The sequence below is a fragment of the Phoenix dactylifera genome, unplaced genomic scaffold (genome assembly GCF_009389715.1).
Source record: "Phoenix dactylifera cultivar Barhee BC4 unplaced genomic scaffold, palm_55x_up_171113_PBpolish2nd_filt_p 000224F, whole genome shotgun sequence".
NCBI classification, from domain to species: domain Eukaryota; kingdom Viridiplantae; phylum Streptophyta; class Magnoliopsida; order Arecales; family Arecaceae; genus Phoenix; species Phoenix dactylifera.
The window spans coordinates 32,124-59,494 of record NW_024067731.1 but is presented as its reverse complement, the minus strand read 5'-3'; the positions used below and the strand labels follow the sequence as shown (position 1 = coordinate 59,494).

The 27,371-nt window shown below is 41.1% G+C and overlaps 2 protein-coding genes across 2 annotated transcripts; both read left to right on the top strand.

Moving 5' to 3' along the window:
• Positions 1-16,014: 16,014 nt before the first annotated feature.
• On the top strand, positions 16,015-16,877 carry LOC120105196 (protein DMP3-like). The gene has a single exon (XM_039117446.1). The coding sequence runs from the start codon at positions 16,037-16,039 to the stop codon at positions 16,709-16,711; it is 675 nt and encodes a 224-aa protein (XP_038973374.1). The 5' UTR covers positions 16,015-16,036; the 3' UTR covers positions 16,712-16,877.
• A 7,511-nt stretch (positions 16,878-24,388) lies between these two features.
• On the top strand, positions 24,389-25,155 carry LOC113461963 (protein DMP3-like; the record flags this gene model as incomplete). Its single annotated transcript, XM_026801965.2, has 1 exon — positions 24,389-25,155. A coding segment is annotated over one exon (489 nt), but the record flags the coding sequence as incomplete, so codon positions are not given.
• Positions 25,156-27,371: the final 2,216 nt, after the last annotated feature.

Genomic DNA, 27,371 nt, shown 5'->3' with positions numbered 1-27,371 from the left:
TATTCTTCAACTTGGCTCACTCGAGTCGACTCGTGAATTCTGGGAGTCGACTCGGCGCTCAGAGGCCGAACTTCCGATCTTCTGTCTTTTGGCTCGTGCAGTCTTGGAGTCGACTCGAACTGTTCCGGAGTCGACTCGGCTCTCAGTATCCGAAAAACAGTCTTCTGTCTTTTTGGAGTAGCGCTGCCTTGGAGTCGACTCGAGCTGTCTTGGAGTCGACTCGTGTTTCAGAGACAACAATACTGTCTTCTGTCTTTTTGGGGTCGCGCTGTCTCGGAGTCGACTCGGGCATTGCGGGAGTCGACTCGGATCTCAGTGTCCGAAAACTGCTCTCTGACTTTTGCCTAGTATAACACTGAGAGTCGACTCTAGCTTTCTTTGGAGTCGACCTACCAACCATCGGAGTCGACTCGCGTTCCTCAGGAGTCGACTCGGCTCTCAGGGTCCGAAAACTGCTCTGACTTTTTGTCTGTAACTCCCTGGAGTCGACTCATACTGCTCTGGAGTCGACTCGGCTAGCATCTGAGTCGACTCGCGCTCTTCAGGAGTCGACTCGCTGACAGGTTTTGAGTTGTATCTTTCTGCTCGTCTGTCTGTTCTCAGTCGGAGTCGACTTGTAATGTTCCGGAGTCGACTCGAGCCTGTGCCAGTGCTTCTGATACGCTTGGAGTCGACTCGTAATATCCCGGAGTCGACTCGAATCTCAGACTTTGGTTCAACATGACTTCTTAACTTATCCAAAATATCTTGAACCAAAACTAGATTCACTTAACCATAAATTTATAAGATTTGCACTGAAACACTAGATTGAATTCATTAGTAAGCATAAGATATACTCAAATGCTTTGAGCTCATCAGAATCAAATAGGGTTTTAATCAATCACTCCACAATCTCCCCTTTTTTGATGATGACAAAACATTGAGTATATGTAAAGTGAATTGCACAACAAACACGGAAATAAAATCTATAAATGAATTCAAGTGTCTGGTTATTTAATTTATCCAAACCTGAAAGGTGTGAAACAATAAATTTTAGAGTTAAAGCTCCCCCTTTCATTTGGAATTATATAAGCCTTCATGTCATGCAATCAATTGTTTGGCTTATATGTCTTTAATGATTTTGCTTTCTTAAAAATTCAGATTCTCTCCCTCAACATATGCATTCAACTTTGTTTTGATTCTCTGAATTTTCTTTTAATGCATTGAAGCTTTTGAACTTAAATTTTTGGTTTTTAGAGGAAAAATCTGTTAATTTGTTCTTGAGTAGGATTCAACTAATCTCCGAATATCCCTTGAATAGATTCTGGAGATTACTCCATTAGGAGCCCCAACAGAGAGATAATGAGCCTCGAGGTATCAAATCCACTTAGAACAAATTATTGTGTATTTTAAAAGTTTTTCTTTTTATTGATTTTCATTGATTCCTTTTTCCTTTTACATATCTATTAAATATATTTCTCCCCCTTTTTGTCATTGCATCAAAAAGGAAGTAAGCAGAACACACAAGCAAGCGGAGATCAATTTGCACAATTTTGAAGAAATTTGTCTACTCATTGTATTGATGTATATATAAGTACATTTGTGAATACAATAAGTAAAGCAGTAAATACATGTCAAAGTAAACAAAATAAGCTAGGGCTTCCTTGAGGAGGATGCGGCTCCCTTGGGCAGTCTGGACTGGTGTTCCATGAGTACGGTGACCGCATCGGTGACATGCCCTAACTGTGTGATAATGGCCGAGGTGGCCCTGCTGTGTGTCGTGGAGAGCTCGGTCAGAGTCTCCTGAAGTGTGTCCAGCTTGGCGATCAGGACATTCGCCAAGCGCTCGGCCCCCTGAGTAGTGGTGCCCATATCATGTCGGATGTCATCTCGCATCTTCCGTGTGTTGCTTGTGACATCGCTCATGTTGGAGAACTGGGCTTGGATCAGGCTCCTGACGTTGAAGATCTCCTCTCTCAGATGAGCCGTCATCTCGGTCACGGCTGATAGGGAGGGAACCAATGCAGAAGAGGGGGCAGTGGGTGGACCTCTGAGCTCCCTCAGAAGATCGTCCCGAAGATCTCTGACAATCTCCTGCCGCAACTCCCGGAGCTGCTCAGGAGAAATCCGAACCTCCATCTGCTGAGTGGGTGGAGCCGAGGAGGAGGGTCCGGCTGAGGTGGTGGGAGCTGAGGTGGAGGGAAAGGTAGGATAATCTGAATCTGGGTCAGGACTGGGGGAATGTCTGGTAGTAGGTGTGGAGGAAGATGGTTTCCTAACCCATGTTCCCTCTACCTTATGAAACCCCATCCTGTGTAGTGTTCCCTCACCCATGCGATCTGTCCATCGCAATGCGCGAGAGGGTTCCCCCTCAGGAATAGGGATCTCGGACTCCCTAAAGATCAGGGTGTACAGCATCCCATAAGGAAGGGTGAGCCTAGGTCTATCTAGTGGCTCACATAGGTATCTATAGATCATCTTGGGGAAGTTGATAGGGGTGTCCTGGAGAATGTGGTACATGAGGGCTAGGTCCCTCTCAGACACAAAATCAAATCGGCCGGTCTTAGGGAAAAGGGTCCTAGAGATGATGCTCAGGAGGAGCCGCATCTCAACAGAAAGAGATCCAGCGGACACCTCGTCTAGTGGGGACTGGGGTGGACTCCCTAAAATGGCCGTCAGGGCCTCAGTCCTATCCTCGGGGTGTGTAGGAGATACCCCTACTTGGGAAAGATGGAGGATTTGAGCTATGAAATCCTCTGAAATAAATAATGGGACACCGGCTACAGTTCCCTCTATACCCCCATTGCCCCTATGCACAGTACCATAAAACTCCCTAACTAGACCAGGGTATGTGGGGAGATCTAAGGAACAAAAGAACTCTAAACCCTGGGCCCGCAACCTCTCTCCTATGGTGAAGCCCTCCTGGGAGAGATAGTCAAAGTTGACGTATCTCCCGGTGGAGACCGCCTTCTCGGCGCACGGTCGCGAGGGAACCGCCCTCGGCGGGGAACGAACCGGAGGTTGTGGCCTCACGGGATCGTTCCGAGCTTTGGACCGTCGCTCGGCACCGGTCGCGGGTTGGGGCCTCTTCCGGCTTGGGACAACGGTTTTCCGAGGCATTCTAGACCTAGGGAAGAGGAATGAACCCTAAGGGACGGAAGTGGGTCGACGGAAAAGCCCTAAGGACGGTCGGAGACGACGTAGGAGACGGCTCTAGGGTTTATGAATAGTGGCGGCGGTGAATAGAAGTGTTGATTAAACGCTTGGATTAGGGTTAAAAAACCGGATCTCGACCTCGAGTCGACTCCACTGAGTCGCGAGTCGACTCGACCTCGAGTCGACTCCAAAATATGCGCGAGTCGACTCCCCTAATGCTGTCATCGACCTCGAGTCGACTCTCGCCTATTTGCGAGTCGACTCCCCTTATGCTTCATCTTCCTCGAGTCGACTCCCGTCTATGTGCGAGTCGACTCCTCCTTATGAGCCGACTCTGAAACGTATCCGAGTCGACTCGAACTCTGGCACGCACTTGAAAATCATGCTATTTTCGTGCCAAACAAGGGATAAGCACTAAGTTTATGATCTGACTTGATAATTATCGATGAGAGACTCTAAATTCAACACCACCTAATCATCAAAATCAATGGACTAGTGGAGAACATCACTAGGATGGATCAATCACTCCTAATCCTCTCCTAAGCACACTAAATCTCTCTTCACTCAAAGGTTTTGTGAAGATATCAGCTAATTGATCATTAGTGCAAACAAATTGGAGTGTCACATCACCATTCAGAACATGATCTCTTATGAAGTGATGTCTTATCTCAATATGTTTAGTTCTTGAATGCTGAATTGGATTTTTGGTTAGATTAATTGCACTTGTATTATCACAATTAATGGGAATTTTATCTTGTTTAATGCCATAGTCTTCAAGTTGTTGTTTAATCCACATGATTTGAGCACAACAACTCCCGGCAGCAACATATTCAGTTTCAGCAGTAGATAATGCAACCGAGTTTTGTTTCTTGCTAAACCATGAAATTAAGTTTTCTCCTAGAAATTGACATGACCCGCTGGTGCTTTTTCTATCAAGTTTACAACCAGCAAAGTCTGAATCTGTGTATCCTATTAAGTTCAGACTAGATTCTTTAGAATACCATAAACCTATACTTTTTGTTCCTATTAGGTATTTAAAGATTCTTTTTACTGCAATTAGATGAGATTCCTTAGGATTAGACTGATATCTAGCACACATGCATACACTAAACATGATATCAGGTCTACTTGCAGTGAGATACAATAAAGATCCTATCATATCTCTATACATCTTTTGATCTACAGATTTACCTGATTCATCTTGGTCTAGTTTGCATGATGAGCTCATGGGTGTGCTGATTGACTTGTTTCCCTCCATATCAAACTTCTTAAGCATCTCCTTGATGTATTTAGCTTGATTGATGAAGATCCCTTCTTTTGATTGTTTGATTTGAAGCCCGAGGAAATAGTTCAGCTCTCCCATCATGCTCATTTCAAACTCACCCTGCATCAAGTCAGCAAACTCTTCACAGAGGCGATTGTTAGTAGCACCGAAAATAATATCATCAACATAAATCTGCACTACTAACATATCTTTGTTTTTCTTCTTTAAAAATAGTGTTGTATCTACATTTTCCCTAGAGAACTCATGATCTAGTAGGAATCTGCTAAGTCTTTCATACCATGCTCTATGTGCTTGTTTCAAACCATAAAGAGCTTTGTTCAGTTTATACACATGATTAGGGTATTGATGATTTTCAAAACCAGGAGGTTGTTCTACATACACCTCCTCATTAATATACCCATTCAAAAATGCACTCTTTACATCCATTTGAAATAATTTGAAATCCTTGGAGCATGCAAATGCTAATAATAATCTAATTGCCTCTAGTCTAGCTACAGGAGCAAAGGTTTCATCAAAATCTATACCTTCTTCTTGATTATACCCTTTTGCTACTAGTCTAGCCTTATTCCTTATTACAATTCCATTTTCATCAAGTTTGTTTTTATATATCCATTTGGTGCCTATAATTGAATATTTAGAAGGTCGTTCAACTAGATTCCATACTTTGTTTCTAGTAAATTGGTTTAATTCTTCTTGCATTGCATTTATCCAATTTACATCTTTTTCAGCTTCTTCTATGTGTTTGGGCTCAAAATGTGAGACAAAAGCTAGATGATTATTTAAGTTCCTAAGAGATGCTCTAGTCCTAACAGGTTGAGATGGATCATCTAAAATTAATTCCTTAGGATGCCCGTGAGCAAACCTCTACGCCTTAGTCAGCCCATGATCCACAATAGCCTCTTGGCTTGATGATGCATCTCCAATTAATTTTTGATTATCATCTTGTAATGTCATCTCATCTATCTTTTCTTCAAGAATTTCAGCATCATCATCAAGATTAACTCTCTTACTAGAAGAGGTATCACTAGAATCATCAAAAACAACATGTATGGATTCTTCTATAACTAGGGTTCTTTTATTAAAGACTCTATAGGCTTTACTAGTTGTAGAGTACCCTAAGAATATACCCTCATCAGATTTAGAGTCAAATTTTTCTAGATTATCTTTTCCATTATTATGAACAAAACACCTACATCCAAAGACATGAAAATAATTTACCTTTGGTTTTCTGTTTTTCCAAAGTTCATAAGGTGTTTTCTTTATAATGGGTCTCAATAAAACTCTATTTAATATATGACAAGAGGTATTGATGGCTTCTCCCCAAAAGTACTTAGGAAGGTTACTTTCACATAATATGGTTCTAGCCATTTCCTCTAGAGTTCTATTTTTTCTTTCCACAACTCCATTTTGTTGTGGTGTCCTAGGTGCAGAAAAGTTATGAGTTATCCCCTTTTTACTACAAAACTCATCAAATAAGTGATTTTCAAATTCGGTTCCATGGTCACTTCTAATAGCTATGACTGAAGTATCTCTAGCATTTCTTACTTCTTTATGAAATTTCTTGAAAACTGAAAATGCTTGATCCTTATGAGCTAAGAACATGACCCAAGTGTATCTAGAATAATCATCTACAATAACTAGCCCATATTTATTTCCACCTAGACTTGTGGTTCTAGTTGGTCCGAACAGGTCCATGTGTAGTAGTTCTAGAGGTCTAGAGGTAGAGACACAATTTATAGATTTAAAGGAGTTCCTTGATTGTTTGCCAAATTGACATGCTTCACATATTTTATTCCTTTCAAACTTTAGTTTTGGCAAACCTATCACGGAATCTCTTTTAACTAGTTTTGATATTGTGTCCATGCTTGCATGACCTAACTTACGGCGCCATAACCAACTAGCATCATTATCCTTAGTTTCATTAACAACTAAACATGGGTTATGTTTGGCAAGATCCTGAAGGTCTACAACATACACATTCCCACGTCTTATTCCTTTAAAAACTAAACTATTGTCATTTGAGTTTGTTATGATGCATAGTGATGGTTTGAACATAACATCATAACCTCTATCACACAATTGACTAATGCTTAGTAGATTATGCTTAAGACCATCAACATATCGAACATTATCAATAAAGGTTGAAGGAGTAATTTGTACTTTACCTATACCAATGATGTGACCTTGGTTATTGTCTCCAAAAGTCACAGCACCTCCCTTCTTAGCTTCAAGGGTGAAGAATTGATCCTTGTCACCCGTCATGTGTCTTGAGCAGCCACTATCCAAGTACCAACAATTTTTGTCGACCTTGGCTGCAAGACACTCCTACACAAGCAAATCATATACATTTAGGTACCCAAGTTTTCTTGGGTCCTTCATGATTAGTAATGCTGGTTCCTTTTGGAACCCAAATTCTTTTAATTTTTCTTTTAGTTTTACCTTTCCTATAATCACATACATTTGCTTTATGTCCTAATGTTCCACAACAAAAACAGGTTATTTTCTTAGTTTTACTTTCTCCTGCTTTAACAAAGAAGTTACTAAGGAGTTTTTGCTTATTTTTAGGTTTATACCCTAAATCTGCTCTATTGAATACAACTCGTTGACTATTAAGTATCATCTCTAATTTTTCTGAGCTATATGTAAATTTTTCTACAATAGGCTTGTACTTTTCAAGTTCGAGTGTCAATTTTTATTTTTCTGTTTTCATATTATTTAATTCTTTTGTGAGACTCTCTTTTAAGATATGTTTATTGTTTTTAAGTTCTACTATTTCTTTGTTCAGCCTTTCGTTATCTTTAGTTAAGGTATTATTCTTTTGAATTAAGATTTGATTGCTTGTCTTAAGTTCTGAATTTTCTTTGATAATAATATCTTTTTCTTTAACTAATGTATCATACTTCCGGAGGTGAGTTTGGTTAGTTAGTTTTAATTCTTTATTTTTAAGGTTTATTGTCTTGTACTCGTCCATTAATTCATTGAAGGCATCATATAGTTCATCAAAAGTAAAATCTAAATGTGTTGCGGATGTTACCTCATTGTCGTTAGCCATAAAACACAGATTGGCCTTTTCTTCTTGTTCTCCATCCGATGATGATGATGATGTGTCAGAGTCCGATAGGGTGGAGACGAGGACTTTCTTCTTCTTGTACTTGCTCCCCTTCTTCAGCAAAGGACACTCAGCTCTGAAGTGCCCTGGCTTCTTACACTCATAACATCCAATCCCCTCATTTTTCCTTTTCTTACCTTTATCCTTGTGATAGGAACTTGAGGGGCCTCTTCTTTGATGTGAGGACTTCTTCCGGTTGATGAATCTTCTGAATTTCCTTACAAGGAGAGCCTCATCATCATCTCCCTCATTGTCTTCTTCTTCACTGCTACTACTGCAAGATAAGTCTTTGTTAGTAGAAACAGATTTTAATGCTATTACCTTTTTCTTGTGAGAAGACTCTTCTTCGCTGTGTTGTTTCATTGTGAGCTCGTGCGTCATTAGAGATCCAAGAAGTTCCTCAAGTGGAAGCTTGTTCAAGTCTTTGGCTTCTTGGATTGCCGTCACCTTGGCTTCTCATGACCTTGGTAGACAGCGAAGAATCTTCCTGACAAGTTCACTGTTAGTATAATTTTTGCCAAGGCTTTTTAGGCCATTGACAATGTCAGTAAACCTAGTGAACATGCAAGTGATTGTTTCATTAGAATCCATCTTAAATAACTCGTACTTATGAACTAATATATTTATTTTGGATTCTTTGACTTGATTCGTGCCCTCATGGGTCACTTCAAGTCTATCCCAAATCTCTTTTGCAGAATTGCAAGTAGAGACTCTATTGAATTCATTTCTATCTAATGTACAGTAAAGCACATTCATTGCTTTGGCATTGAGTTGTGCCTTCCTAAAGTCATTGTCATCCCAATCTTTTTCAAGTTTGGGTACAGTGACACCCTCTACATAGATGGATGGGATGTATGGTCCATTTAATATAATGGTCCACATCTCATAGTCTTGGGCTTGGATAAATATTCTCATCCTAGCCTTCCAATATGAGTAGTCGGATCCATTAAAAAATGGGGGTCTTTGGGTAGACTGGCCCTCAATGTGGGAAGATCCAAATGGGGTTGTCATTTTGATCTTTTACTCTTTGGGTAAAAAGAGTTCAGGCTCTGATACCACTTGTTGCCCAGATAGACAACCCAAGAGGGGGGGGGTGAATTGGGTTTTACACTAATTTTGCAATTAAAACGTTTGTGGATAACTAATTAATTCTTTTTGCAGGTTAATTAATTAGATGCTGTGAGCAGTGAATGAAAAGAAAGTGCAAATAACAAGACAATCACAAACACAAGGATTTTATAGTGGTTCGGAGCTAACCCTTGCTCCTACGTCCACTCCCCAAGTCTCACTTGGGAATTCACTATAATCCCTCGGATTACAGCCGGTTGTTTTGCAAGCTCACAACCCAACTTGTTGTTTTACGAGGTCACAACGAACTCGGTCGGTTTTTCCAGGCTCACCGACTAGAACCACCCCGATTGTTTTCCCGGGATCACAATCGAATCCTTACACGTTGGTTTCAACCTAGGCTCACCAACAAACCTATATACCCTTGATTCAATCCCCTGATTGAATCAAGTAAGAACCAAATGGAAAGAACAAAGACAAACAGAAAAATAAAGCTTCTAAAAAGCAGATATACAGCGATATATATAAGAGAAAAATTAAGAGCCCTCAAACACGTTTGAGATGAAGTAGAGAAGGGCTTCTTGAACTTTGGGTCTCCTCTTGAATGTCTGGATGACTTGGAGGCGGGAGGAGACTTCTTTAATGCTGGAAAGAGTTGGTTGATTGGAGTTAATGGCCCTCTTCCTTCTTTTCCGTTGAAATCAGTTTGCAGATGAAGGATTCTTGTTTTCTTTGAGTGGAATGTTACTTCTCTGCTTTGCTACAGTCCTCTGTGGCTATTTAAGCCATTCCCCACGGAAACTAGCCGTTAGACACACTTTACTAGCCGTTCTGCACATTCTGCACATCCTGACAATGTGTCCGTTGGGGTCGGAGTCGACTCGCGCGATCTGGAGTCGACTCGACTGTAGCAGGAGTCGACTCATGCTTTTCTGGAGTCGGCTCGGCAACTGTTCCAGATTTGAATTAAAGTGGTCTTCTCGACTGGGAGTCGACTCGACTTAACCCGGAGTCGACTCGCCAACATCTGGAGCTGACCTTGCACTTTTGGAGTCGGCTCATCCCAAGGAATCCATAGATGTATTCTTCAACTTGGCTCACTCGAGTCGACTCGTGAATTCTGGGAGTCGACTCGGCGCTCAGAGGCCAAACTCCCGATCTTCTGTCTTTTGGCTCGTGCAGTCTTGGAGTCGACTCGAACTGTTCCGGAGTCGACTCGGCTCTCAGTATCCGAAAAACAGTCTTCTGTCTTTTTGGAGTAGCGCTGCCTTGGAGTCAACTCGAGCTGTCTTGGAGTCGACTCGCGTCTCAGAGACAACAATACTGTCTTCTGTCTTTTTGGGGTCGCGCTGTCTCGGAGTCGACTCGGGCATTGCGGGAGTCGACTCGGATCTCAGTGTCCGAAAACTGCTCTCTGACTTTTGCCTAGTATAACACTGAGAGTCGACTCTAGCTTTCTTTGGAGTCGACCTACCAACCATCGGAGTCGACTCGCGTTCCTCAGGAGTCGACTCGGCTCTCAGGGTCCGAAAACTGCTCTCTGACTTTTTGTCTGTAACTCCCTGGAGTCGACTCATACTGCTCTGGAGTCGACTCGGCTAGCATCGGAGTCGACTCGCGCTCTTCAGGTGTCGACTCGCTGACAGGTTTTGAGTTGTATTTTTCTGCTCGTCTGTCTGTTCTCAGTCGGAGTCGACTCGTAATGTTCCGGAGTCGACTCGAGCCTGTGCCAGTGCTTCTGATACGCTTGGAGTCGACTCGTAATATCCCGGAGTCGACTCGAATCTCAGACTTTGGTTCAACATGACTTCTTAACTTATCCAAAATATCTTGAACCAAAACCAGATTGACTTAACCATAAATTTATAAGATTTTCACTGAAACACTAGATTGAATTCATTAGTAAGCATAAGATATACTCAAATACTTTGAGCTCATCAAAATCAAATAGGGTTTTAATCAATCACTCCACAATCTCCCCCATTTTGATGATGACAAAACATTGAGTATATGTAAAGTGAATTGCCAACAAACACGGAAATAAAATCTATAAATGAATTCCAGTGTCTGGTTATTTAATTTATCCAAACCTGAAAGGTGTGAAACAATAAATTTTGGAGTTAAAGCTCCCCCTTTCATTTGGAATTATATAAGCCTTCATGTCATGCAATCAATTGTTTGGCTTATATGTCTTTAATGATTTTGCTTTCTTAAAAATTCAGATTCTCCCCCTCAACATATGCATTCAACTTTGTTTTGATTCTCTGAATTTTCTTTTAATGCATTGAAGCTTTTGAACTTAAATTTTTGGTTTTTAGAGAAAAAATCTGTAAATTTGTTCTTGAGTAGGATTCAACTAATCTCCGAATATCCCTTGAATAGATTCTGGAGATTACTCCATTAGGAGCCCCAACAGAGAGATAATGAGCCTCGAGGTATCAAATCCACTTAGAACAAATTATTGTGTATTTTAAAAGTTTTTCTTTTTATTGATTTTCATTGATTCCTTTTTCCTTTTTCATATCTATTAAATATATTTCTCCCCCTTTTTGTCATTGCATCAAAAAGGAAGTAAGCAGAACACACAAGCAAGCGGAGATCAATTTGCACAATTTTGAAGAAATTTGTCTACTCATTGTATTGATGTATATATAAGTACATTTGTGAATACAATAAGTAAAGCAGTAAATACATGTCAAAGTAAACAAAATAAGCTAGGGCTTCCTTGAGGAGGATGCGGCTCCCTTGGGCAGTCTGGACTGGTGTTCCATGAGTACGGTGACCGCATCGGTGACGTGCCCTAACTGTGTGATAATGGCCGAGGTGGCCCTGCTGTGTGTCGTGGAGAGCTCGGTCAGAGTCTCCTGAAGTGTGTCCAGCTTGGCGATCAGGACATTCGCCAAGCGCTCGGCCCCCTGAGTAGTGGTGCCCATATCATGTCGGATGTCATCTCGCATCTTCCGTGTGTTGCTTGTGACATCGCTCATGTTGGAGAACTGGGCTTGGATCAGGCTCCTGACGTTGAAGATCTCCTCTCTTAGATGAGCCGTCATCTCGGTCACGGCTGATAGGGAGGGAACCAACGCAGAAGAGGAGGCAGTGGGTGGACCTCTGAGCTCCCTCAGAAGATCGTCCCGAAGATCTCTGACAATCTCCTGCCGCAACTCCCGGAGCTGCTCAGGAGAAATCCGAACCTCCATCTGCTGAGTGGGTGGAGCTGAGGAGGAGGGTCCGGCTGAGGTGGTGGAAGCTGAGGTGGAGGGAAAGGTAGGATAATCTGAATCTGGGTCAGGACTGGGGGAATGTCTGGTAGTAGGTGTGGAGGAAGATGGTTTCCTAACCCATGTTTCCTCTACCTTATGAAACCCCATCCTGTGTAGGGTTCCCTCACCCACGCTTGGAATAAGCGTCGGCAAATAAGAGTCGGAAATTTACTTTTTTGGCGTAGTGCGCGTTTCGCTGGGGCCTCGGCGAATTAATCGCGGACGGGCTGCGTCCGCATTCCTCGGACGCGTGTCCGCTGGCCAGCCGCGTGCTGGCCGCTGAAGAGCGCGGACGCATCCGTGAAAAATGCCAAAAAGCCCCTGTATACACTCCTATAAATATCCCCTATTTCATCCTATTCAGTACATGAAAAAATAGAGAAAAATATTGAAGAAATTATGGAGAAAATTTTTTCCTCCTCTTAGCCACTTTTGATTTTTATTTTTGCTCTCTTATATTTAATTTTATTTTTTTCTTTCGTTCTTTGTTGGATCTGCTAGTTCGATTAGATTCGTTTTGGCTTCTTTAGAGACGTACCGAAGAAGAAGTTGTAGGATCATCGTATCTCAGAGGAGGATTGCTGGAGACCTATACATGGGGGCAAACACTTCTTTGTGACAGCATCTAAGCACTTTGATCTGCCTTCAATTAGACTATTTTTTTTACTCTTGTTTTAAATTTAATATTAGTAGATCTGTAGGATTTGCAATTTTATGATTTAAATATATTAAATGAATAGATTTATTTTGTGTTAGAATCGATTTCTTTTATACTACAATAGATTTATATTGATGCCGAATAATATATATATTATTCCTTTTAAAATTTTTCTATTAATTGCAATTATTAGAATTATTTGCTTATTTGGGTGATATACTGCTAACAATCCAAATATGTGTTTGTTTATTTTTTTTGTTAGTAATATATAACTCAGTAAATCATTCTAAAAAGATAATAATTTGTTTAACCTCCAAAAGGTTTATCATACCTCCAATTGGACTCCTTAGGGAGTAATTTTTAGATCCCATTCAAACAAAAAATTTGGAAATTGGTTAATCCATAATAACTAATTCATTGAATTGACAAATTAGATCTCAATTATAACAATTGATTTGCTAGCACAAAATTAGTAATCAATTATTTTAAAAAGATAATAAATTGTATAATTCATTAAATTGATATTTTAGATCTCAATTATAATAATTGATTTGCTAGCACAAAATTAGTAATTAATTATTCTAATAAGGTAAAAAATTATATAATTCATTGAATTGACATTTTAGATCTTAATTATAATAATTGATTTGCTAGCACAAAATTTGTAATCAATTATTCTAACAAGGTAATAAATTATATAATTCAATGAATTGACATTTTACATCTCAATTATAATAATTGATTTGCTAGCACAAAATTAGTAATCAATTATTCTAATAAGGTAATAGATTATATAATTCATTGAATTGACATTTTAGATCTCAATTATAGTAATTGATTTGCTAGCATAAAATCTGTAATCAATTACTCCAATAAGGTAATATATTATATAATTTATTGAATTGATATTTTAGATCTCAATTATAATAATTAATTTGGTAGCACAAAATTAGTAATCGATTATTCTAATAAAATAATAAATTATATAATTCATTGAATTGACATTTTAGATCTTAGTTATAATAATTGATTAGCTTGCACAAAATTAGTAATCAATTATTGTAATAAGATAATAAATTATATAATTCATTGAATTGACATTTTAGATCTCAATTATAATAATTGATTTGCTAGCACAAAATTTGTAATCAATTATTCTAATAAGGTAATAAATTATATAATTCACTGGATTGACATTTTAGATCTCAATTATAATAATTGATTTGCTGGCACAAAATTAGTAATCAATTATTCTAATAAGATAATAAATTATATAATTCATTGAATTGACATTTTAGATCTCAATTATAATAATTGATTTGCTAGCACAAAATTAGTAATTAATTATTCTGATAAGATAATAAATTATATAATTTATTGAATTGATATTTTAGATCTCAATTATAATAATTGATTTGCTAGCACTAAATTAGTAATCAATTATTACTAATTCGAAAAATTCAAACCGAAAATTCGAAAATTAATTGATACACAAAAACCAATTTAAGTTTGCACCAAGGCTTTTCTAAAAATTGAATTTATGCGATTTCTAGTGATTATATCCACTAACTAATAGTGTCAAAGAAAATTTTGTCAAAAAGGCATACGTGTCTAGAAAAGGTTGGTACTTAAGTGAGCCTAGTGTTCCACCATCGATCTGGAGCTGATCTGGCTATTATATTTTATATATATCAACTAGACATCCAAAGTTCAATATAAAAATTGGTGCAATATTTTGACAAAAATATTTTGCCTTGATTCAGGTTTCTGTCTTTATTCTATAACCCTGATGCTATAGCCTCTAACACTAGTGACCACCTTAGTGCTAAATCTAAAAAATTTGATGGCCACAACTTTAGGAGGTGGTAGAACCAAATGCAGTTCTGGCTCACCACATTAGGGTTGATCTTAGCCATAGCTGAGAACACTTCTAAAGTTGATAACGGGTCCAAATCAACTACTTTACGACCTGGTACTGGCCAAAATTCAAAACCAAACCGGAGTTCATCCTTCTCTCACACTGAACCTTCTGCTTCCACCAGGACACCCTCTAGAACTCCTGATAAGATAGACTATCATTGCATCCATAGAATCCTAGGTACCCTTTTTGAGAGGCTGTATGATATTTATAATATGGCTAAGAGTGCCAAAGAACTCTGAGACATACTAGAAAGCAAATATAGTCTTGATGATGCTACCCAATTTTAGGTAGCCTGCCTGATAGACAAACTACCCAATTTTTGGTTTGATTTTGCTAAAACTCTAGGCCATACCCAAGGAGATCTCACCCTAACCCAAGTTTTGAACTCCATTAGAATTGAAGAGCAACATAGGCTCAAGAGTAAAACCTCTACTGGACGCAAAAATAATGCTTACAATGTAGTGGCCCCACCTAGAAAAAATCAGAACCGATCCTTTAAACATAAACATTACAAAAAGAAACCCTACAGCCCTAGAAATCCTAACCACCACAATGAAAAACCTATCAAATCCCGGGAGTAGAAGAAGAAGAAAGAGGAAGGTGGTCTTCATTTCTGTTATGTGTGTGGTCGAATTAACCATTTGCCTCCTCAGTGCTTCTATAAGAAGACTGCACCTCTTCAACCAAGAAGAAGGGTCTACACACAATCAGTGCTTAAGTCAATATGGTGACTTCCGACACTGGCTCTTCTGAGGTAGCTTTCAGGTCTGTTTCCTTCACTTCTGAAGTTAACATAACTTTACAAGCACTTGATTGGTGGATTGATACCGGAGTTCGTATTCATATTTATTCGGATCGCTCCTGATTTTCTTCTTACCAGGTCTCAAGTGGAGGAGCTGTGATTATGGCAAACAGCTCGGAGGCACGTGTGCTAGGAGTGGGACGAGTAGACTTAAAGCTTACTTCTAGAAAGATCCTATCCCTGCACGGCATCCAATATGTATCGGTCGTTAGAAGAAACCTAATTAATGGTTTCTTGCTCGTCCAGAAAGGCTATCGTCTTATTTTTGAGTCTAATAAAGTTATAATTTTGGAGGGGTATTACTGGGAGACCTGTACGTGGGGGCAAAAGCTTTTTTGGGACCGCGTCTACGCGTTTCGACCTGCCTTCAATTAGCCTATTTTCTCTTACTCTTGTTTAAATTTAATATTAGCAGATCTGTAGGATTTGCGATTTTATGATTTAAATATATTAAATGAATAGATTTATTTTGTGCTAGAATAGATTCTTTTTGTACTATAATTTTGATGCCGAATAATATATATATATATATATATATATTATTTCTTTTAAGATTTTCTATTAATTACAATTAATAGATTTATTTACTTATTTGGGCGATATATTGCTAACAATGATGACATTTCGTTTGTATAAATCCCACTACTCCTATAGGCACCACATAAAATCACAAAAGTCTCTAGCCTTCTAAACACGAGAAGAAGGCTAAAGAAAGCCACTACCAAGCTTCTGTTGAATAATATACTTCTCAAGAAAACCACAACCTCTCTCTCTCTCTCTCCCTTCTTATCCTCAATGACAGAGATATCATCTGCGATCACAATTGCAAATAGCCAGGATTCAGAACCGAGAGAATTGGATAGGTCGACCCCATTAAGGGGCACTACTCCCAGCCAAAGCTTGACGAGCCAGAGGCGATTGGTGATCGACAAGACCCTGTCGACTGCGGCGAACCTCGCGCAGCTCCTTCCGACCGGCTCCGTTCTCGCCTTCCAAGCTCTCTCCCCTTCCATTGCCAACCAATGCATCTGCTACGCTTCCAACAAGTACATCACCTTGTCGTTACTTCTCATTTGCACCATCTCTTGTATCTTCTTCTCCTTCACCGATAGTTTCAAAGGGACCAACGGAAAGTTGTACTATGGCATGGCCACGTGCAAAAGCTTCATTGTTTTCAATTACCAGCCCTCTGATGGGGATCGAAGCAAGGTGTTGGAGGACTTGTTGAGGTTTCGGATACGGTGGTTGGACTACGTCCATGCCTTCTTCTCGGTCCTGCTGTTCTTGGCTCTAACCTTTAGTGATACCAATATACAGAACTGCTTCTTTCCGGATTCTGGGCCATACTCGAAGCAGATCCTCCAGAAGTTGCCGCTTGGGGCCGGGTTCTTGTCGATCATGGTGTTTTTGATCTTTCCAACCACTCGGAAGGGGATTGGATATTCGGATACGCCGCCTCATTCACAGTAAGCTAGCTGTTTTGGTTATTATATGTTCGGATTCATTTTCTAGTAGATGTTGTGAAACGTAAAGGATTAACAATAAGATTAGCCTATATGTATTCTTTTGGGAGGACTGTATCAACAAGTATATGTGCTTTAAATGGGTATATTATCCAATAACTTCTTGATGTGAATTTTTTTCTTGCTTAGCAAGATTGGTTAGCCATGCGTCACAAAAAAAAAGAAGACAGGCTTGATCTCAAGTTAATTCAAAAATAAGCATTTTCAACTATTTGTTTGGAGCCTGAATTTTCAACAAGTGCATGTGCTTTAATGGTCATATATCCAATAACTTCTTGAATAGTAGCATATGATGTGAATTTTTTTCTTACTTAGCAAGCCTGGTTTGACGTACATCACAAAAAAATAAAAAAAAAGGGACGCCAGGCTTGATCTCAAGTTAATTCAAAAAATAAGCATTTTCAACTGTTTGTTTCCTTCTATTGGAGCCTGAATTTTGGACTCAAGTTTCCAATAAACCCCCAAAAGGCTGGAACTTGGCTGGTATGAAAAAGGAGGGCCGAGGCTACAGCCTCGAAAGATGAGTCCAAAGATGATCTTACGGTGGATGGGCGCGAAGGATGGTGAATCCTTCTTTAGCGCGTGGAGGGTACTAACTACAGTCCTTTTTTGGTTCATTATGTGTTGCTCTCTTCGAATAAAATCAAAAAGCCAAACATCACGAAGAGCCCTAGGCAACTCCATCTCTCCCTCCTATAGGTGGTCTCTGAATGGTTGGTAACAAAAGATGTAACCCAATCCACCGCCCCGTTGGCTTCTCTAAACATAAGCACCAATCCGTCATGAACCATGACTCAAATATCTCTCAAGAACGGGTGGTTGTCGCCAACTCCTCTCGAAGTCTGCATGATCCACCCAATAACCATCGCCGAGTTACCCTCCAGAACTCGTAGTTCTTCCAAAAATAAAAAAATAAAAAAATAAAAAAAGAAAGAAAGAAAAGAAAAGGAAAAACCTTCCGAAGGATGTGCGGCAAAAAAAATGATGCGGCCAGCAGTACTATTAATCTAATCCTTCCTTATAAACTTATACCTATTCTATGATGGATGACAAAACTCTATATCATTGTCATTGCTATAGGGTCACCAAACTCGAGAGAGGGTGATGCCAACTGGAGAATTGAACCATACTCTAACCCGAGTTCGACCTAACCCCTGGAGAATTGATCATGCCAACTGCCGAAATCTTGGAGATTCGGAAATAATATTATAGGGTAGGAAGTGGACAAGCAAAATAATTAAAAATAGTTTTGAAGTTAGTTGACCCGTGTCCATAGGAATAAAAAAAAGATCTTACGTATTTTTTTCTATAAAATTTGGGCTAGCCTGCTCCAAAAATATTTCTGGATATTTTATAAATACAGATTTAGCGTAGCCTGTGATTTTATTGGTTATATTAATCCAATTTATAAATTATATAGAACTTTTAGCTCAATTCTATTAAAAGATCTAAATAGATTTTAAAAATAAATTTATTTTTTTGATCCATACAAAATATTACCTGCCATATTATCGCTCAATATATTGATCGAAAACCAAAATTAGTGGCTAGCTGAATCAAAGGGCGCGGTCAGATTGATTCCACCAATCCAGCCGTGTGCCGCATCAATACTGCTATATGCGTAATTGGCCCCCGTTATAACGGCTGATTGTTAGCGGTGCTTGGAACTTAGAAGGGAGGCAAAATAAAAAAAAAAAATACAAGATGGCATGCATTTGAGAACTCTCACGACGCTTCTTGTTTGCTTGATATATTTTCAGACACAACTTGAACTAGCTAGTCCTAAGAGTCATTGCATGCTAGACACTCCGTTCACAAAGTTCACGCGCTATTTCCATTTGGTCATAACTACCCACTTCACTTTTAAAAGATAAATATCTATTCTAATTCAACTCAGAGGTCCTATTGATCGCTATTGGTGCTAGGTTTCGACCCTACTGTATCTCAAATAACAATTGTTATACTAATCACTGGCCATATACATACGTATGATAAATAAGGGGGCCCTTCCAAACCTTTTCCACAAGTATTATTTTAAGCCATGCAAGTTAGTCTTCGCTGTTCTCTTGATCAGTTCTTTCAATTTCCAAAGTAAACCACGCAATAGTACGTATCCTGTAGGATAGTGATTACGGGTGTCGGTCCACAGGGATTGGAGACAAGTTATTTTTCTTTTAAAAATAAATTAAGAAGAAGAATTTGCTAACTTGATTTAACTAAATTAATCTATGAGTACGAATTAGAATTTATCAAAGTAAATGAACCTAGGGTTTGGAATCCACCACATAGCATTGCATCAGGGACTATGTTCTTAATTTTTTTATCTTTTGGAGAGGCATGCAAATTGGCTACAAGCTTTTTTAAAATAAAAACATAAAGAGTTTTAGGAATATCCATCTTCGGTATAGCATGGAGTGTCTACCTAAGTATGGTAATCTAGGATGCAGCACACCTCATCTTCCTAGGCATGGATCATCTTAGACTACTTTAGCAAATATGAATAGTAAATGGCATGCTCAAGGTTTAAACATCATAAAAGAAATTTTTTATTGAGAATGAGAATTTAAACAAACTCCAAAAAGATTAAAAGAGTAAGAACTACAATGTCCTGATACATTGCTAGGGCTTCATCCAGCCCTAGATTAGAGGTTTAGCTGCGCATGGTGGCCGGACGTCCTCCCATCTTCATAACAAAAAAAAAAAAAAAAACTCTTCCCACATTTGGCATCCCAGCGTCTCTCCCCTCTCTCTTTTTTTTTTTTAATTCTTCTTTCTCTTCACCGAAACAGAGCATGCTCTGTTCTTTTTGGAACCGTGCTCTCCCCCCCTCTCCTCTCTTTTGGACTTCTCTTGGCTCCCTCCCCTTTCTCCCTTTTCTCGTCTTTCTTTTATAGATCGCCGAAGACCCAGCGATGGATCCCCAGCGAGGAGGAGAGCGTGATGCTGGGAATGATCTCGCGGACGCTTAATTCCTGTTGCACGCGAGATCGCTGGAGAAGGGCGTGATGCTGGGAATGATCTCGGGCTTGATTGCAGAGGCTGGTGAATGCGGAAGGGAGAAGAGACAGAGGCAGGGTCATCCGAGATTTGGAGATCTTGAATCCGGAGGAGATGCGGACGGTGAGATCGTCGGTGGATGCGGTTGGAACGGTCTGATGGCGGAGGAGCTAGATTTCGGCTGCTGGGAGTGGATCTGGATGAAGATGGAGGAGCTGGATGCGGTGGGCACGCGGTTGATGCAGCTGGAACGGGCTGATGGCACTGGTGCACTGCATGGATCACGGAGGAGATTGGTCTTCTACTCGGTTGCTGGCTACACGCGTGGAGGATTCCGTGGGTCTCGTGGCTGGAACGAGCTGATCGGAGGAAGAACGTGGCATGGACACGGTGGAAGAAATGGATCACGAGCTGTCGGTAGAAGCCGGATCGCATGAAGATGGGATTGGCTCCGGATGCGTCACGGGCAGAAGAAGGGCCGAAGGATCTGGTCGCGGGATCGTCGGGAGGACGCCGTGGACGGCCGTGATGCTTACACGGAGGAAGAAGATAAACAGTGAAAGGATTTTGTTTTTTTGTAACACTGTTCATTTGAACAGTGTTTTCACGGAATACTATTCATATGAACAGTGTCACCTCGGAACACTGTTCATATGAACAGTGTTTTCAGCATTTGGGGAAAAACTCTTTTTCTTGCTCTATTTTAACGTGAAAATGGGCATATATGGATTTACAACAAAGATCACCCCTATTTTGCTTAGTTTGGAAACATGATGTGGAGACGGAAATTTCTGAACCGTTGGATCACTTGGGGAGCCACGGACGGTGGACAGTGCTTGGGTGCATGCATGTCAGTTGGGCATTGGGCTCGAACCCAGTGTTATTGAACTGAAACGTGCTGACTGGTACGCTCGGAAGGCGAGGACATGTGAATTATTTACTACTTACCATATTTTAAATTTATTTCAAAGATTGTTCTATTTTGTGGTAAAATAAGTAGTTATCCGTTTAAGAACATTGACAAGTGCTGGAAAAAGAATATTAAATTATAGATTAATCGGCACTTATCACACCCCCAAACCTACATTTTGCTAGTCCTCGAGCAAAATAAAACTAGAAAAGAAAAATTCTAACTCACTTTCGTAGGTATCGCGATTGCATTTACCATATGCAACAAGGTTTTAAACCCCCTAGGTTACTCTAGTGGACGAGTTATAGTCTCGTGAGAGTTTTCAGTAAAGATACCCACAAACTTCAATCTTAAAATAAGTCCCTTATTATTATTATTATTATTATTATTATTATTATTAACATCTAATTTAAGATAAATAAATGATAAGAGTTTCAAAGCACACACGGTTTTATTTGCTAAGTCAGCCCAAATTCTAGGTTAGTATGCAATCTAAGTTGAAATCATTAAGTTTCCGTTTAGGAAGTTGTAAGACTTATTTATACTGGAGTGCTTGGTGAAATCTGGACCATACATCAACTAAGAGTTCGGATCTCCAAAATATTGCTAAGACTAGTAGTTTCCAAGGATTGGTCGAAGGGACCTACTCACTGATTCAAAATCATCATATCTGCAGGATTTCGAGAGTTGTAGCTGTTACTTTAGTACCTCACGGGCTTTATCTGTAATATTTCAGTTTACTCGAATTTTTACAACGATGGCTTTCACACTATTGTCTTTTTCAAGGTCAATACAGCGTTTTTTTTCTTCCAAGAAAGATATATAAATTCTAACCGAAAAGCTCGCTGACGAAGATGATCGGGGAGAAGAAGGACGATCGCTGGGGATTGTGAACAACGCTCAATGCGAAAGCCGATGAGAAGCTCCCCGAACACCCAAGGAGAGGCTCGAACACTACAGCAATGGCGGCCGGAAAGAGAGGAAGTAGAGGCGGAAAGGATCAAATAACGATCCTAGGGCCCTCTCTAGGTCTTATATAGCCCACTACAACGACTCTGATCGGATAGCCCAAGCAATCAAATGAGCTGAGTTCCACCACATGGCAGGCCCCGAAACAGTCTCAACAAATCTTTCCGGATTGCGGCACTAAATGTCGATCATTATGGAGGGTTCTCCAGAGATCGGAATATTAATAGCTGGCCTCTCACATTCCATCAGGCGAGATGCTTCGGAGAATAGAAGAATTAATGGCTGGCCTGTCGCGTTCCATCAGGGGACGAGGCATTAATAGTTCCCTCTTTCCATTCCATCCAGCAGCCTCTTGGAAGAGAATGCATACGTGGAACACCAAGAAGTCCCCATAGCAGATTCTACCCAGGGCAGCGTGGCAACTCAAGCCACCTAAGCCTGGATCCGAAAACCTAACTCAAAGCTCCTAGCCATAAAATGCATCAAGTGTCCCTTGCTCGGCATGCGCGTCTTCACAAGCGCTAGGCCACACTGCAGGACGACCGACAATTCGACTACTTTCTTCGTCTGAGTTGAAGAGCGACTCGACCTCGAAAGTCAGGGGGCAAATGATGGGGGGCAAAATAGATCGTCCAACCCACATCAAAAGGGCCACCCAATTTCGGCCTAACAGATACCAATGCCGGCCGGACGTGTCCTCGGTCCGGCCCAGAACCAGCCCGACCTCGGACTCCGGCAAAAGCTCCTTTAACCTTGGATATTCGCCGACGCGCTCCGACCAAGCTCGGGCACTCTCTCCAGTAATGCGCCCCGACCCTTGGGCTCGGGGCACTCTACCAAGCACACCTCTGATCCCGAAATGCAAGGTTAGCCTCAGCACCCGTCTAGCCGGCCTCGCCAAATGCCTGATGCGACCTCAATAAGCTCGGCCTCACCAACGGCCACACCCATGTGCCTGCCTACGCCGTTTCCGAGAACGGACTCCTCCGCGTGCCATAAACGAGCTCAGGCTACGCGCCATTCCCACTCATGATGACAGCGGGCCATACCCTACTACGGCTTGTCAACGTCTCGCCATTCCCAAAGACGAACTCCACCGCACGCCACAAGCAAGCTCAAGCTGCGTGCCACTCCCTCTCATGATGGAAACGGGCTATACCTCCACCACCTAAGCACTCCTATCAGGACTATAAAGAACTTCAACAGGTAACGCCTAAGGGACCTTTTTTGGCTGGATCAACTAAGCTCCACTCAAACATAAGCGTCAGAGGGCCCTCACCGAAAATACCGGTGAAGCTTTGTACAGGTACACCGTCGATCCCAGGAGGTGGTTCTCCCCGTCTTCCTCTGTACTCCGGCCGCTCCCCTGACTCCTCGAGCGTGGTTAAGGCTGCAAATGGGTCGGGTCGACCCGTGATCCGACCCGACCCGACCCGCGTAGACCCGACCCGACCCGAATTTTAGGACCCGCGGGTCCGGGTCGGGTCCGAAAATTGGACCCGAATCATTTTCTGGGTCGGGTCTGGGTTTACCAAACGGACCCGACCCGACCCGAATGGACCCGAAGAGAGAGAGAGAGGAAAAGCAAAAGAAAGTCTTTTCTTTTTCTTTTTCTTTTTCTTTTTTTTTGGCGTGGGTTGTGGTACTGTTGGTCAGTGTGGGAGGATAGCAAGTTAGCAACAAGCATAGGTTCACAGAATCCAAAGGAACGTCGGCCCGTCAGGATTCTCTCTCGATCTATTACACTGTTGAGACCTCTGGTGTCTCGGTAGCTGCCTTTTTTTTTTTCCTTCTGTTTTTTGGTTTTTGTTTCTTTTAACTTTTGAAGGGAGAAAGTGAGGGAACACTGCAACTGAATATGGGTCATGTGCCAGTTTTCTGTAATGGAATTGGATTTTGGAAGAAGGTCTGGGATTTTTTTTGTCCTCGTGAGAAGGGAGTTGGGAGACACCGAGTTCCGTCCAATCAGTCATATAGATAAAAAATAGTGTGATATGAAATTTGGCTTGTAGACCGACTTAGTTAGTAAGTCATGGGTCATCTGTTCTGACTGGAGCTCAATTGCAAGTCTTTCAAGTCATGGGTCACCCAGCACCACATAATTATGATATGACCAAATTAGATTTGCTTAAATTTTTTCTCAAAAGCACAAAAAAATTGGACCCGATCAGACCCAAACCCGACCCGAATCAGACCCGGACCCGATCCGAACCCGACCCGGACCCGACCCGACCCAACCCGATCTTCAACCGGGTCGGGTCCGGGTCCAAAATTGGGACCCGAACAAAAAATCGGGTCAGATCGGGGTCACCTAGGACCCGACCCGATCCGACCCATTTGCACCCCTAAGCGTGGTCACCCTCGGGCCAGATTTGAACCACAACAGAAACCAATCATTTTTTCTTATTCTCTTTCTTCACCACCACCTATTTTCCGTCTTTGAATGGTCAGCAGTCCCACTATCAGATGACATTTCGTTTGTATAAATCCCACTACTCCTATAGGCACCACATAAAATCACAAAAGTCTCTAGCCTTCTAAACACGAGAAGAAGGCTAAAGAAAGCCACTGCCAAGCTTCTGTTGAATAATATACTTCTCAAGACAACCACAACCTCTCTCTCTCTCTCCCCCCTTCTTATCCTCCATGACAGAGCCATCATCTGCGATCCCAATTGCACATAGCCAGGATTCAGAACTGAGAGAATTGGATAGGTCGACCCCAGTAAGAGGCACTACTCCCAGCTAAAGCTTGACGAGCCAGAGGCCATTGGGGAACGACAAGACCCTGGCGACTGCGTCGAACCTCGCGCAGCTCCTTCCGACCGGCACCGTCCTCGCCTTCCAAGCTCTCTCCCCTTCCTTCTCCAACCACGGCATCTGCTACACTTCCAACAGAAAGTTGTACTATGGCATGGCCACGTCCAAAAGCTTCATTGTTTTCAATTACCAGCCCTCTGATGGGGATCGAAGCAAGGTGTTGGAGCAATTGTCGAGGTTTCGGATACAGTGGTTGGACTACGTCCATGCCTTCTTCTCGGTGCTGGTGTTCTTGGCTCTAACCTTTAGTGATACCAATATACAGCACTGCTTCTTTCCAGATTCTGGGGCAAACTCGAAGCAGCTCCTCCAGAATTTGCCGCTTGGGGCCGGGTTCTTGTCGAGCATGGTGTTTTTGATCTTTCCAACCGCTCGGAGGGGGATTGGATATTCGAAAACGGCGCCTCATTCACAGTAAACGGTTTTGGTTATTATGTTCGGATCCTTTTTCTAATAGATGTTGTGAAACGTAAAGGATTTACTATAAGATTAGCCTATATATATTCTTTTAGGAGGACTTTATAGAAATGGGCATCGGGCCATGCCGGATCCGGTCCGGCCCAGGCCCACCGGGCCACAGACCAAACGGGCCATGCCTGGCCCGGCCTGTTCTTAAACGGGTCGTGCCTGGCACGGCCCGCTTAACCTAAAGGCTAAGCCCGGTACGGCCCTAGGCCCGTGGGGTGGCGAGCCATGCCGGGCCCGGCACGGCCCGTCTTTCCAAGAAAAAATAGCCGTTATGGCCCATAACGGCTATTTTTTTTGGCCCATAACGGCTATTTGTGGCTTTTTACCCATTTTGTCCCTCCTAACAGCCATAAAACGGCTATTTTGTGGCCATAAAAATAGCCGTTCCGGGCTGGCCCGTGGGCCATGCCGTGCCTGGCTCACAAATCGTGCCAGCCCAGGCCCTTATGGATCGTGCCGGACTCGGCCCGTGGGCCTAAAATTCTTAACCCAGCCCGGCCCCTTTTTATGAGCCGTGCCTAGCACGGCCCGTTACTGTAGCAAGCGGGCCGTGCCACGGCCCGCTTCGTGCCGAGCCATGGGCGGCCTAGCCCAATGCCCATCTCTAGGACTGTATCAACAAGTATATGTGCTTTAAATGAGTATATTATGCAATAACTTCTTGATGTAATTTTTTTTCTTACCTAGCAAGATTGGTTAGTCATACACGTCACAAAAAAAAAAGACAGGATTGATCTCAAGTTAATTCAAAAATAAGCATTTTCAACTATTTGTTCGGAGCCTGAATTTTCAACAAGTGTGTGTGCTTTAATGGTCATATATCCAATAACTTCTTGAATAGTAGCATATGATGTGAATTTTTTTCTTACTTAGCAAGACTGGTTAGTCATACATCACAAAAAAATAAAAAAAAGGACATCGGGCTTGATCTCTAGTTAATTCAAAAAATAAGCATTTTCAACTATTTGTTTTCTTCTATTGGAGCCTGAATTTTGGACTCAAATTTCCAATTAACCCCCAAAAGGCTGGAACTTGGCTTGCATGAAAAAGGAGGGCCGAGGCTCCAGCCTCGAAAGATGAGTCCAAAGATGATCTTACGGTGGATGGGCGCGAAGGATGGTGAATCCTTCTTTCGCGCGCGGAGGGTACTAGCTACAGTCCCTTTTTCGTTCATTATGTGTTGCCCTCTTCCGTGAGTATGAGCCGAACTCTACTTACGCCTATAATGGCTCGGATTCGTCCTCCTGCATCAAAACTTCTTCTTTCTCTGACCACATTAGCTTTGCTAGGGTCTGCAACAAAAGTTTTCTATCTTGCTGGGAACTTTTCATAACGCTGGCTATCCCAAATGACTTATCTCATCATATGTACCATAATAAAGAAAACATTAACCGTTGTTTACTTCGTCAAGCTCTTCACTGGATTTTCCTAGGAATACCATAACATCTTAAAATGGCCACTATTATCTACTATAACATTAATTAACAAACAAAATGGTATAATAATGATTTAATTGCTATGTTAGGATTAGCTCTTGATCATTTTTTTTTAACCATCAATTCTCATTTACATTTTACCTTGTTTTTGTGCATAATTAATATCTTATTGCACAATTGTTTTTTTTGACTCGGACACAATTGTTTTAGATTGGGACCAGGTTATATATGGATTGACCCAACCTAAATGACCCGTTGGGTCAAAAATTATAGCCATTGATCCGATCTGATCATCTATTGGGTTGGGCCTGGACCCAATATTAGGATCCGAATAAAAAACTGGATTGGGTCGGAGTCACTCATGATCCGGTCCGATCCGACCCATTTGCACTCCTACTTATGGATAGACAAAGAACCAAAAAAGAAAAAAGCAATGAAAATCAAAGAGTTGAAGTAAAATTGTCGATCAACAAATTCTAATTTGTAAATATTTAAATTAGTCAAACAAAGGGACCGAACCAATTTTTTCTTTAGTTACTTACCATTTGCATCATAAATTATTATTTTCTAATCTGACATGCAGATTTGAATTCAAAATTTCAAATCGTGAAAAAGTCAAGGAAAAAGGAAAAGAATAACTAGCCTTTCATTAGTCCTTCGATATCCCTCTCCACTGATGGAGTTATATGTTCAAATTCTGTGTATGATAATCCCACCATATTTCTAAAAGAAGAAAGTTTCAAAAATTATCTGTTATTTTTGCTATAAAGTTAATGATGACTGAGCACAAAAAGCCAAACTTAATAGCTAACCAACTTGCCATGTCATACCCATTTATGCGAAGTATGGCGATCTTTTTCCAGACAGATTGGTTGTATATAATTTTTAATTAAAAAATATAACCATAAAATATATTCTTATAAATATGTTTTATAGAAAATTGAAGAAATCTGTTTTTTTATAAAAACCTATTTTTTAGATTTCATTACTTGTCAATTTTGACGAAAA